Source organism: Branchiostoma lanceolatum, chromosome 1 (genome assembly GCF_035083965.1).
Source record: "Branchiostoma lanceolatum isolate klBraLanc5 chromosome 1, klBraLanc5.hap2, whole genome shotgun sequence".
Lineage (NCBI taxonomy): Eukaryota > Metazoa > Chordata > Leptocardii > Amphioxiformes > Branchiostomatidae > Branchiostoma > Branchiostoma lanceolatum.
Genome location: NC_089722.1, coordinates 8719718 through 8732586, shown reverse-complemented (window position 1 = coordinate 8732586; position 12869 = coordinate 8719718). Strand labels below are relative to the sequence as shown.

At 40.2% G+C, this 12869-nt stretch overlaps 2 protein-coding genes across 4 annotated transcripts in view; one reads left to right on the top strand and one right to left on the bottom strand.

Annotated features, from left to right (window-relative positions):
• The window catches only part of LOC136436671 (titin homolog), a 26192-nt gene extending 24316 nt beyond the window's left edge, over positions 1-1876 (top strand). For both annotated transcript variants that reach the window (XM_066430972.1, XM_066430894.1), the window contains one exon: positions 63-1876. In XM_066430972.1, the coding sequence (XP_066287069.1) occupies positions 63-436 (374 nt within the window). In that variant the 3' untranslated portion in view covers positions 437-1876. The remainder of the gene's footprint in view (positions 1-62) is intronic.
• Positions 1652-12869, bottom strand: LOC136439403 (mitogen-activated protein kinase kinase kinase 7-like). Of its 2 annotated transcripts, XM_066434870.1 has the most exons (18): positions 12389-12869; positions 11870-11980; positions 11096-11164; positions 10866-10914; positions 10503-10644; positions 9883-10007; positions 9374-9502; positions 9042-9099; positions 8775-8847; positions 8436-8481; positions 8044-8216; positions 7567-7726; positions 6848-6949; positions 5095-5304; positions 4834-4892; positions 4382-4441; positions 3861-4010; positions 1652-3237 (listed from the first exon to the last, which is right to left on the bottom strand). In XM_066434870.1, exons 1-18 carry the CDS (start codon positions 12488-12490, stop codon positions 3148-3150), a joined length of 1908 nt encoding a protein of 635 aa, XP_066290967.1. In that variant the 5' UTR covers positions 12491-12869; the 3' UTR covers positions 1652-3147. The 2 variants fall into 2 exon arrangements, with proteins under 2 accessions (XP_066290967.1, XP_066291016.1); XM_066434919.1 differs by lacking the exon at positions 6848-6949.

Genomic DNA, 12869 nt, shown 5'->3' with positions numbered 1-12869 from the left:
TACATTATGTACTTATTGATAATTGATTGACGATTCCACTCTCCTGCAAACATTTCCCACAGGTGTATTTGGCCGCGTACAAAGGTGGTGGAGAGGAGTGTACCAGCCCAACTATGACCAGTACTGGGACAGCATAGACGAGCCAAGAAGTGACACACAACACACGAGGAGAGCAGACCTGAATGCAGAAACGACTGAATCCTCAACTATGGAAGATTCAGAATCTACGGATGACGTGGGTATTCTACCACATGATGCTGAAGATGAGACCATCATGACGAGGGGACTAAGGCTTGAGCTGGACGAACAGCTGGACAAACTGAATGAGAGGTCGGAGGAACAGGGCATCCATGAGGGCATTTTAGGACTCCTAGTGGTGGCCAGCATTTGGTTTGTTGGGGGAGTAATGTACGTTAACACCCACCATGGTTTTTAACTGTTGTAATAGCTAGAGACCTCAGGGTAGAGGGCTTTACTTATACAAGTACAGGCCTCCAATAGACGATATTACATACATGTACATGTACACATGTATGCGTAGGGCAGAAAATATTCTCAGTTTGAATTTACTCCTAGACACATGTATGTATGAGCGATGGCATCACAATGTGCCTGTCTAGACCCATTGAGGTTTATAGAACAATGTTTAGTAGTTCTTTACAATCTAGCTAGCCATAAAACAAGTACAATAGTCAGGATTCTGGGACACAAAGAGATACTATTAAACCCTGTTCAACGTTGGGGCAACAGCAGCAATGGTTTAGTATAGAATACATGACTTGGGGTTGTCATTTGGTATTTGTAGTCATGTGAAATGTTGCTATTTTCTGAAAAAGCTAAAAAAATTATTTTGCTAGAAATTTATATCTTTAGAGCAACAGAAATATTACTGTGCTATGATTATACAGGCAGACATTTATGGTGGTAGACTGTCATTTCATCTATAATGTATGAAAGGGACCAGGTGTGGATGAATTAGTCATTAGCAGCTACGTGACGACTTAAGGGCTTATGTACACGTTAATGTATTGTATGTGTTAACTGCATTAATTATTAGAGCTCTTAGCAATGGTAAGGCTATGCTTGAACAAAATATTCATATATTTGATCAAGATTTACCTACATGTACAATGTAGCAGTCTGGAGACTTGTCTGTTGGCTAATAGTCAATGTCTCTGACTTCTTATGAGGCAAATGATATATTATGGTGGAGAGGATCTACCTTATCATTGTACATTATAAGCAGTAGTACTCGTCTGGCACTGTTGCTCTATGGTAAAGGATGTTGAGATCGAAACAACTATTTTCAGATTGGGTGGCTTTACAACTTGATAAAAGCATTGCTTTAGCTATGAAGTAAACTTTAAGTATATTGAATTTTGTATGGAGTGGCGTGGAGAGATGTTTATAATATTTAGGGCATTGTTGCTTTAACGTTAACATGTGCTGTAGCTCAAGGTGACTTTAGAATTTCCTACTCAGAAAAAACATTTTCTTCCATCTACAGCATTATAATGTGTATTAGAGGCTACATTTCTGCCAAGTACATGTGTCAATTAGCAGCCGATCACGGCTCTACTCAAGAAATACATGTAACTTTAAAACTGCTTGTCTATGGGTGTTAGAAAAGTATCAGATGGAATGCACTTAATTCATGTAGGAACCATTTATTGCAACAATGAAAGTTATTTACAATCAAATCCACTGTGTACAATGGTTAGTTACAGTTACAATGTTTAATGTTACAAGTAATGCTTAACCGTCCTTATATCTTATGTGCAGGAATACCCCTTGTAACACTTGTTAGCTATTGTGATACTTCTATTATTGTGGCCACAAGGGTTTGTCTCTTAGATTAAATAATATGGTACAAACAGTCCTGTGTGGTGGTTTCAATTGTTAGTTTCTGCATGCAGGATGAGATTCAGTCTTAAGATGGACAGTTTATATGGATCTTATTTGTATCATTGTCTTTCGTGTCACATGTAAAAGCTAGTCAAAGCATTCCCAGTATAAAATAGACAAAAATCTACTTTAAAAACTGTCTAAACTGTCTACACAAGCTAACTTCACATGAATAATTACAGCCATTTCTATTAGTTCCCAGAACAAATTCTCAGGATGACACCCTATTGATTTTATTTTTAAACCCTGCATGCCTTTAGTGGTTGCACCAGTGATTAACTGTCCTAAAATTAGGAGTTGCAAGAGGCAGAAGAAAACTTCATGTTATAAAAAGCACCATTCTGCATGCCAAACTGTCACAAGGAAAACCAGTGCATTTTGTACTTATCCTCGTGGTTAAAATCACATCCCTTGCTGCTACATAATAACCCAACAAATGGTGAGACACCTGTTCCTAGCATTTATTACATCAGATCTAGCACCTTCTTTATTTGCAAGAAACACCAATAATTTCGTTCCTCAGTTTCTGAGCTGTCAGTCCTTAAGTTTCAATTAAAAACGTCCCATACAATTGAGTTAACATCTTTGCTTCACTTGAAGTCTAAAAGTAGAAAGTTTTGCTTTACTGTCATAAATGTATGCCATAGTTGTAAAAAAACACACATTAAAAAAAGCTAAACCCTTCGAAAACAAAAGAAAAATGATGACAGTCTCAAAACAAGACTAACAGTGACATCCTCAGAAGAAAGGTTTACTCTAAACTTAATTACTAAAGATACTTAATGTGCTTCTTGAAATAGACAGAAGGATCTGTAAATATTTACATGTTTCTAAAAGGACTGCTGATATTTACAAGCACAACCAAAACCATGACACTATGCAGTCTGCCTTACTAGCCAAGTATACTTGCTTTCATATGTACAAAAAACATCCCCTAAAAGCCAAATACTGATGGCGTAACTTTCATGCTCCATTGTTTCATATACTGTTAGCTGTTTTGAATTCCTTTCATGTTATATAATTTGCAGCTTAAAAACTTCCCTGGACCTCCACTAATTTACCAGACTAGTAGTACTACATGTATACAGATTTCACTGAAGTATCATTGATTCATTTGACTAATGGTCATATTTAGCCTAAATTTAAGCCTACTTATGTCTTGGTCTTTGAACGAGAATCACGAAGAAACCAACAAACAGAAACAATGACTTGCAGCAGTTGTAAAACCTGTGAGTTGTCTGGTTACTTGGCAGCAGCGTGTCGCTTCTGCAGCTGGGCTCGGATCATATCCAGCTGGTTCTTACACTTGCGATGGAAGGCCTGGAGACTCTCCTGTCATAAACAATGGGCAGAAGTCAGTATCACACTTTCTGGCGATGCCTCAGGAGCAGAGCCAAGATTTTCTTACTTACAAACATCACCCATTTTACCTATATGTACATGTAGGTACTTGTAGATGTTTCCAGTGATGAACATTAAGAAAGCAAGGCTCACAAAAGTCTAGATTCATATTTAGACACTAAATTTAATCATCTTTTTCAGGAACTTCTTCTTAGAGCTTTAAAATGCTTGAGTGCACCAGGACTTAACAAATAGCTTAATTGTTCATTCTAGCCAGACTGGACATACATCGATTTAGACTGCTAATTTTGTTTCTGCCTTTGGGAAATTACTGACAATTAGCATCCAAAAATCCAAAAACAATTAATCATCGTCATCATCATCAATATCCTTTCCACATTGTTCTGACTTTGTAACCTGTTGCTGCACTAATAGAAACTAAGAATTGATTAACAGTCTGTATCTGTACAGCCGGTATAACTGCCATTCGGCATAACACACCAGCTTCACAGGCACGTGGCACGGCAGGAGCTGATAATATTTCACTGAACGGCCTGTCACACCTAGTCTTTGCACATCTGACTGCAACTGTTCTCATCTCTGCTAAGACTCACATTCTCCTTGATGAGGCTCTGGTGCTCCTCGATCAGCCTGGCGCTGTTCACCTGCTCCTTCTCGTCTGCGTCCAGCTCCTTCACAAGCTCCTCCCGACGCTGGAGCAGCAGGGCCAGCTCCGTCTGCACACGCAGGTAGTCCTCTGCCATCTGAGAGGGGGGGGGGTGTAAATTGCAGTTCTTCACATTTCAGTATGGAAAGTTGGTCTGAAGCTGATCTTCATTCAAACAATATCATCATCATCATCATCTACTGCTTTCTGCATCTGTTTATTTTAACTGAAATTTCCTGCAGCTTCATTCTTCCTCCACTGCGTCATGCCTTTTGCAAATTGCCTTAGCTCTTGGAGTTTCTTTTCTATTGTAGAAGGGCCTTGCCCTATGTGCTTTGGGTCTGCTTTCAGCATGATATGCAAACTTACAGTATATCTAGAATTAGAGGGTGTCTATTGAAACTGGAAAGTGTCAATCTCATTTCCCCCAAACATAAAAGTAAAGTTAAAAGTAAACAGTTGACTTACTTCACAATGTTGCTGAAAGATGGCCATGGATTCTTTAGATGTTGAGCAAGGAGCCAGTGGCTGTAGATTGAAACAACAATCTATCACATGAGGCATACATATATCTGTAGATTCATTATAAAATAACGCCAAGCAAGGAAATTTTCCTTGGTTCAGAATAGAACCTCTCGTCTCAAATCTGCTTTTCAACCTCACCATTTTCAAGCAGTATTTTACTTTTTGCGCTGACAGAGGATACTTCATCGCCATCTTGATGTCCTAAAGACAAATTCAAAGATCTAATTCAATCTAATAAGAGCCAATGAGAGGTGAGGTTACTGATACATGTACCTACACATGATAAAGTGAGGAAATGATTTAATGAAGAACTAACATAAGCATTTATTGGGGAAACAGTTATCCAGAGGAAAACTTGGAACCTTAGTGGCTACATGACATCTGAGCCAACATACCTGAAGGTGATGTTCCAAAGTAAGGTAAGCTATGGGCAGGGAGCTATCATTGGCCTCTTCTGCAAGAGAAACAAAAAGAGATGTTAAGACTTTGATACACAAGGAAAGTACTAAGTGAGGAGGACATCTTTGCTTGCTTTATAAAGATCTAGAGACAATACAATGCCATACTGCATAATGAGTTTACAGATGGCATGGAAAGTGAGTGTGGTGCTACCACTTTTGTCCTGCCACTTATTGAGGACTGTACCAAGTACCAACCTTTGCTGGGGGTGGCCTCTGCTGTCCACGACACACTCCTAACAGGCAGCTGCCCCTGGCTGGACCCCTCGTGCCAGGCTGGGCCGGCGCCTTGGAGGGGCCTTCCCTGGTTACTGTTGCTAGGAGACTGGCGCTCTCTATCCACAGCAGCGGGCTGGAGATGACCTTGGGATGATGCTCGATGGAGTCCTTCAGTCTGACCTTGAGCTGCTGCAGTGGCATGATGGGAAAATAACAATATCAAATTACGGCTCCTTTTAGTGCGTAGTCTTCTTTATTTAGCATTAACGTTCAGCTGATATCTAACATTGATAGCCTGGATGATCTCTGTTTGACACTACATAACATCTAGCTGCAGCAAGTGGTTACATTAGGAAGACTGTCCTGTTTATGATGTGTAAGTGGCTAAACAAACAAGGATCTGCATGGCTGGGTGGTTGGAGGGGGGGAGGTGTAATTTTTCTTGTGTCAAAATAGGTGAGGAAAATGCCTTTCTGTTTAGAAAAAAATCAAATTCTAACCAAGTCCATGAGGCAACACTGATCTTCAACGTGTGGAAAAGACTGATGAAATTGAAAGCCAATGGAGACAGAACACGAACAACAAAAACAGGACATGGGACAATGTTACCAGTGGCCTAAACTCACCGAACCACATACATGTATGTATCATTTTCATGATGATCATTACAGTATGGTAGAATGTATTAGTAAAGCTGCCTGATCAAAGTACCAAATACACATACACTAACCAGTTAATAGCAAAATCATCCGTTACACCTTTGCCAATCCAATTACAAGGGATATGAATAATTTTGTTGTTAACTGTGTGTACATACTACTGAAGCTGGTATAAAGGATAAGGAAAGTAGCAAGCATTATGAAAGTAATAGAATTTGCAGCTCAAATTGTGCCAGGTTAGTTTTCTACCTTGAGGAGATTACTTCAGAGCACAAAGGATGATGAGCACTTACGTTGCAAACACAGAAAATGAAGAAAATTATGAAAACAAAACAGGCCTGAGCTTGAATTAAATACACAAAGGAATATGACTTTGGAGGGAAGAAATGATTGCAAGCCACATGGATTGATAGGTTTAGTACCAATAAGTGAAGTAAGATTGCAGGACTTGATTGTGTCGGCGTGGGGAAAAAGACAAAACAGAAAAGGCTGCCCTTTGTGGGTGGTACGTTTCACAGTGCTTGTGACCCTGCTGTACATGTCTCCAAAAATGATTTGCCAGTTAATTTTTTAAATCTGATCATAATAATCATTCAGTCAGCATCTGCGTAAACTGACACATTACCAATGTATTATCATAAAGGCAGACTCAAAAGGAGTTTGACAAACAAAAAATGGTGTCCATGTAAAAGATGAAAAAAACATTTCAAATCTTATATATAAGTACTTGCTGGACTTTTGGTTAATCAAAGAAACAATCAGCCTGAAACTATTTGTATTCAACCAGTCTCTTGGCAGCACTAGTGGCTGTTTTAAAAGAAATAAAATGCACTTGAACAGACTTCTAGATTTAGAACAGCTAAAAATTGGTTAGAAGAATCTTGGAGCCAAGAGAGGAACACTAAAGGGATGGTTGTAAAAGCACAATGTGGTTTCCAGTTCAACAGTGGGTACACAAACACACTGCAAAACACAACATCACGTCAAAGGGCTCTGTGCTGGGAGTGTTGAAAGAAACGGTGCCATGGCACTTGATCAAATTTGATGGAGAGAAGATAGAACATTTTGCAGACCAGGTTTCGCCGACGGTTGGCCGGACGATCCTTGCGGAACTATCATATCAAGTATGGTTCCGTGGGATCTCACGCGGCGGTGAGTTTGCCATGCAGGTCGGGCTGCGAACATATGAACATACCAGTAAACATAAGCATCAGCACTATCAGCCATGACCACAGCCCTACACACGTACATGCTCGTCCATAGATGCTGTTGCACAGTCAGTTCTACAGCTAAAAGTAACTCACTAAATGCCATTGTTTCTATGCATGCATCATAGGCATTATACCATGTATGCAGTATTTCATTACTCTAGAACAATAAGTCCTGGTTTCAAAAGCAGGACAGAATGACATGTCAATATTCTATGTTACACTTAGTTATTTCTGCACACATGACACCAGACTACACGGCTTCATGGTCATCTCTCCATCCTTGGCAGATGATTATAGGGGTCATGAAGAGCATTCACTCACTAGTCATGTAGCAGCTTAGGTTAGGTAATGGTTAAGAGATCAACAATGAATAACTTTGTTTACAAATCTTTTAAATCGAACACAGAAATTTCCTATCAAGGACCACATGAAGACTAGCTAACTGTTGTAAATTGCTAATTGTGTGTTCAAATAAAGTCAAGTCATATGCTGAAGAGCAGCAAACATTGGACCTACATGTAGAAAGAAAGGGAAAACATAAAGTGAGTTTTGTTTGACTTGTTGGTAGCCTTGCAACATACCGCTGGGCACATCCTGCCCTCCCTTCTCCATCAGGACTCCGAGGTCAGCTGACAACCGTTTTGCCTCCACAGTGGGGTTGGAGCTGCGTCTTCCCCCGATGGAGTCGAGATTCTCCCTACTGGCATTCTTTGAAGAAGGGTGGCTTCTCATTGGGCTGTCCTGTTGAGGGTAGAAGAAAGTATACTTTAGTCACAGGCACAGATATACAGGATCAGTTAAGAAAGAAAATAATCAGTGCTGAGAAAGATTGACCATCATCTGCTAAAATATCTGACGTTGTGATATTGCAGGTGATACAATTGTTAAAACAGAGTAAGCATCATGTATTCTGTACTTGCCATAAAATTTCATTGATTCTTTTGTTCATCCATTCATTCAGTTAGTCATTAATTCCTGGTCTAGATACACAAGTAGAATTGATGATCATTCTTCATTAAACAAGCAGATGTGCAAAAAACATCAGGAGTTCCCCCCACCTGCTGTGGTATGGCCCTGATGGTGGAGGGTGTGATGGGGGAGGTGTGTTCTGTTCTCCACACTGTGTCGCTCAGTGTACTTGTACGAGACTCCGACACCCCGGCCTTCTCTGGCGGCAGCACGTCGATAATACTGTTGATACTGGAGGATCTGCTTTGCATCTGTGGGGTTCCTGGAGTGGGAAGGTCCAAACTTTGGTTGTTGTCCTTATAACAAGTAACATGCAAAACCAAACATGCCTCTTAAGAGTCTAGGACGTAAATAAACAATTGGTAGTATCATAATGGTTGTATGATACACTCATGTACACATGTCAACAGTGTATTTCATTTCCTACCAACATCAAGGATAAGACCTCAGTAAAATGAAAATAACCCATGTGCATACATACCTTCCTTGGATGGATAGATGATAGGTTCGTCTTCACCTGGGAAGAACTGTAAGCAATACAGAGGGACATCATTGGAATCGGATGTTACATTTTCATATACAAGATCATCCATACCTGGTATCAGGTCACAAATTATTCAGTATACTAAGTTACTAACAACAACAACAGTTAACGAAGGCAATTTTCACAGTGGATTACCAACAAACATCAATCAAAAGAAGAGCTTATCGCAGATACATACATGAGGTGATTGTTTTCCTGTGCGCCCTGCCAAGCCTTCCAACACAGTAATATCTGTTATGGCTACATGTACATGTATGAAAACATAACAACATGTACCTGTATAAGGTGAGCCATGATTCGCACCACTTCCTCCATCGCTGGTCTCTGATTTGGGTCTTTACTCCAACATCTGGAAACACAATGCAACATTACTGAATTTTATGATATTTATGTTATTTGCAACCTTCTATTCATTTTCAATCACAGTTCACAAAATCATTTATACCCATTGTAATTGTAATTGGCTTTGGAAGAGTGTAATGACTTTATTGTATCTGTACACTCAATGGAATCAATCAGTCAGTCTATTGAACTTGAACTTACCTTGTCATTAGGTTTTCTATAGGTTTGGGTAATCCCTTCACAAGGGGTGGTCTGGTGCCTAGAATGAATGATAACAAAAAAAGTGTTTACATAATATATAACACAAAACACTGCTAGTGTGAATACAGGTTGTATTGGAATCAGATAGTATCATAATCAGAGCCTCAATACAATCTTTTATCAGTGGCAAAACATTTGAAAGAATGAATGGCACTAGAAAAAGTGTAACTTGTACTATCATTTTCTTATCACCATAAAACCTGTATATGAAACCTGAAAAACACATCGAATTCCGCTTGCAACAATCCATCTAGCAAGCACCAGTGACCTACCGTTATGCACAGCCCACATGATACGGAACGCGGGGCCGCCGACCTCGTCGAAGGGCTTCCTACGCGTGACGACCTCCCACAGGATGATGCCCCAGCTGAACACATCACACTTCTCACTGTACAGGCTTCCTGCATTGGATGGAGAAACATTCATTTAAACTATACAATCAAGTCTTCATTTCTGTTTTCATACTCAAAAACAGATAAAGTAAAGTGGATTCATTCCTCGGTGAACCTAAATCTTTTGCACCGCAGTCGTCACTCAGTAAGACATCTAAGACATACTCAAAAACAGATGAACTTCTATTTCTCATACAATTATATATGCTGAAAAGTTATGTTTCTGAAGTCAATGCACCAATGCATAAACTCTCAGGAAGACAGTGATACTGATCAAAGCACAGTACGAGTTAAACATTTAAACTATCAATGCACTGTATAAGTTTGTTGGACACTAAAACTATCAGTGTTTTGTATGAACTGGACATTAAAACTTTTAGGTGCATTACCTTCGAACACCTCTGGAGCCATCCATGCAGCACTGCCCTTGTTGTTGGTCATGTGTGTCTGGATATCACAGGCCGTGCCAAAGTCACAGATCTTCAGTAGGGTTCCACCCTCCATTAATAATAGGCTGGAAGTTGAGAAACATAGCACAAAATTTTACCAAGGACTTGATTTTACATATGACTTAACTTTCATCGGGACTTGCTGATTATTTTCAGTCAAGATGTGGACATTTTAACCGTTAAGCTGCCAGAATTTCAGCCCAGTAAATGCTACCACGGTTTCCATTTGACTCCAGAGTCCCGACCTCGGACCCATAACCCGCAGAACAGCGTGCTACACGAGCGCAGTGCTGTATTCTTCCAGTAAATACCCTATCCCGGATAAAATTGGGTGTAGCATACAGGTATGTTTCTGTATCATGGATATATCTAGGAGTGGCAGGATTTCAATGTCTAATTTCTTACAGTATTATCCCCTTATAGAAGCCTGACTAAATGATGCTTTTAGCAGCCCTCCCACTGGTCAGGCCCCTAGAGGAGGAGCTCTGTAGAACCCTGGACAGCGAGAGTTTGTGTTACACAGTTTACCCCAAAAGCACCCTTCTTGATCTGTCCCTTACTTAGGAGGTTTGAGGTCCCTGTGTATGAGTGCCTTGGGCTTCATGCCATGTAGGTAGGACACTCCCTGGGCACACTGTAGGCACCAGCTCATGGCGTTAGCTGCTGTGTAGATAGGCTGGGTCACTTCACTGCCATGGAGCACTGGAATAACATAATGTGTCATTATCAGCCACTGACCCACTGTCAACTCTTACGTTTACATGTTACAATTAATATCCTACACATAAATGCATAGTTTATTGTATTAGATAGATGACAACATTTCTATGATGACCTTTATGCAGAATTCCCGTTAATTTTCACCTCTCATTCGTGATTGAGAGTCTCAGTTCAAAATATTCAAAGATGGACTCTGAGCTCACCATTGTACAGGGATCCTCCTTCTGCATACTCCATCACTAAGCACCACACCTGGGGAAGGTACATACATCATCAGTCAGATTGTGTTATGCATCAATTCTGCTATTCCATTAATCTTCTTTTCTAGAATCTATTAGATCAAGATGATTCTCCAAATTCTTGAGTAAGAGTAATTTCGACTTAAGAGTAACGTTAATGCGTTAACAAAAACAGAACATCAATGTCACCTTACCCTTTCAGATATACAGGCTCCGTGAAGTCTGACAATGTTTGGATGGCTTACTCTTGACAGCTGTCGTACCTTCAGAGAAAACAAAAATAAAGATTTTTAATGTAACTTTACAAACATTTGTATAATATAATATTACAATGTACATACATGTGTGTCTAAAGCACTGCAAGCATATCTTCATAGACATTATTCACATACATGTACATCTAACACCTGGTGACAAATTAGATGACATGCTGTTAATTCACAAGAGAGTTTTAGTTCATGACACTTAAATCTCCTGGTGTAGTTGTACATTGTATCTTTGAGTTTGAGGTTAAAACAACCATTGCACAAAAAGTATGGCAAAAGACAGAGCATATCTTTTGGCTCAGGCTCAGTGACAGGCTTTTTAGCGAATGCCCACAAACGCCCACTATGGCGAAGTCCGCGCTGCACGAATCTATTTTTTTTTGCTCGGAAATTGTTCAGGGTGTGCTCCCATTAATTAATCCTGAGTTTCAAGTCAATCCATTGATCCGAAGTTAAATAAAGCGAACTTGAAGATTCTTACCTGCCTTTTTAGCGAATGCCCAGCAAAAAATGGCTTTTTAGCGAATGCCCACTGGTGACCTGTCCCAAATATGCAAATGAGCTGATTCGTGCAGCGAGGACTTCGCAAGAGTGGGCGTTTGTGGGCATTCGCTAAAAAGCCGATGCGCTTTTGGCATGATGAAAACTACACACTTAAGTTAAAAACACAGCGAAATTTTTAAAATTTACAGCAGTCCTTACCTCCACAGCAAAGGCTCTTCTCTCGGACTCGCTCTCTATGAGTTTGACGGCCACAGTCATGCCGCGCCACCGGGCTTTACTCACCATACCAAAGGCACCTCTGCCAACCACCTGAGCATGGATAGGACATATTCCATTATTGCATAATATTATTATGATAATTATCTGTCTATTTATTTTCACACCTAGTTAATATAACTTGTTAGGTGATATATAATGAGGTGATGTACACATTGTATTCTTCAGGTTTTTGTCCTTAGTTGAATATTTTCCGCATCTGGGGGACTGGCTGCTACAGATCCCCATATAATAGGTAGAGTTATATAATTTTGCTCCAAATTATCAGTTCAATATGAATATCTCTTTCCACTGAACTTCAAAATATAATTTGTTAGAAAACAGAAATTAATTAAGTATTAAACGACATGCCTTTCCTCAGTTCTCTTTAAGTTACCCATACTCATACTTCAAAGCCGGCAAATTATTTAGAAAATGGGTCAAAATAATTTAGGATCCCACCTCCTCGATGTCGAGCTCAGCGATGTCGATCTGCTCCACGAACGGCTTCTCCTCGTCCGACCCCGCCTCCGTCAGGGAGTCGTCCGAGCCCGAGGAGCTCATCTCGCCGGCCGTGCTAAGGATGACAGATTCTCGACAATGTCTTAAGTCCCGGGGTGTTACAAGGGACGGTCGTTTTACTTTAACACTGCATATTTTCACACTTGACGTTGGATGAGGCACGATGCTCTACATCTGTTCGGAAGATGCTCAAGGAGACGTGATGTTACACTAGCTTCAAAGCGCTCCCTTTGCTCCAGATCGTCAACAGATACCTCAGGTTGTTGTCTAGACAATGTCTAAAGAATGAACGAGCTGTTGATAGTTGGGCAGTAGAGAACGTTATCGAGATAATTGATGAAAGTCGAAACAACAAGTTTTCCTCCCGCCCAAGCCAAGCTGCCACCAGCTTTCCCACCAGGAACTAAAGGGCAAAGGTCAA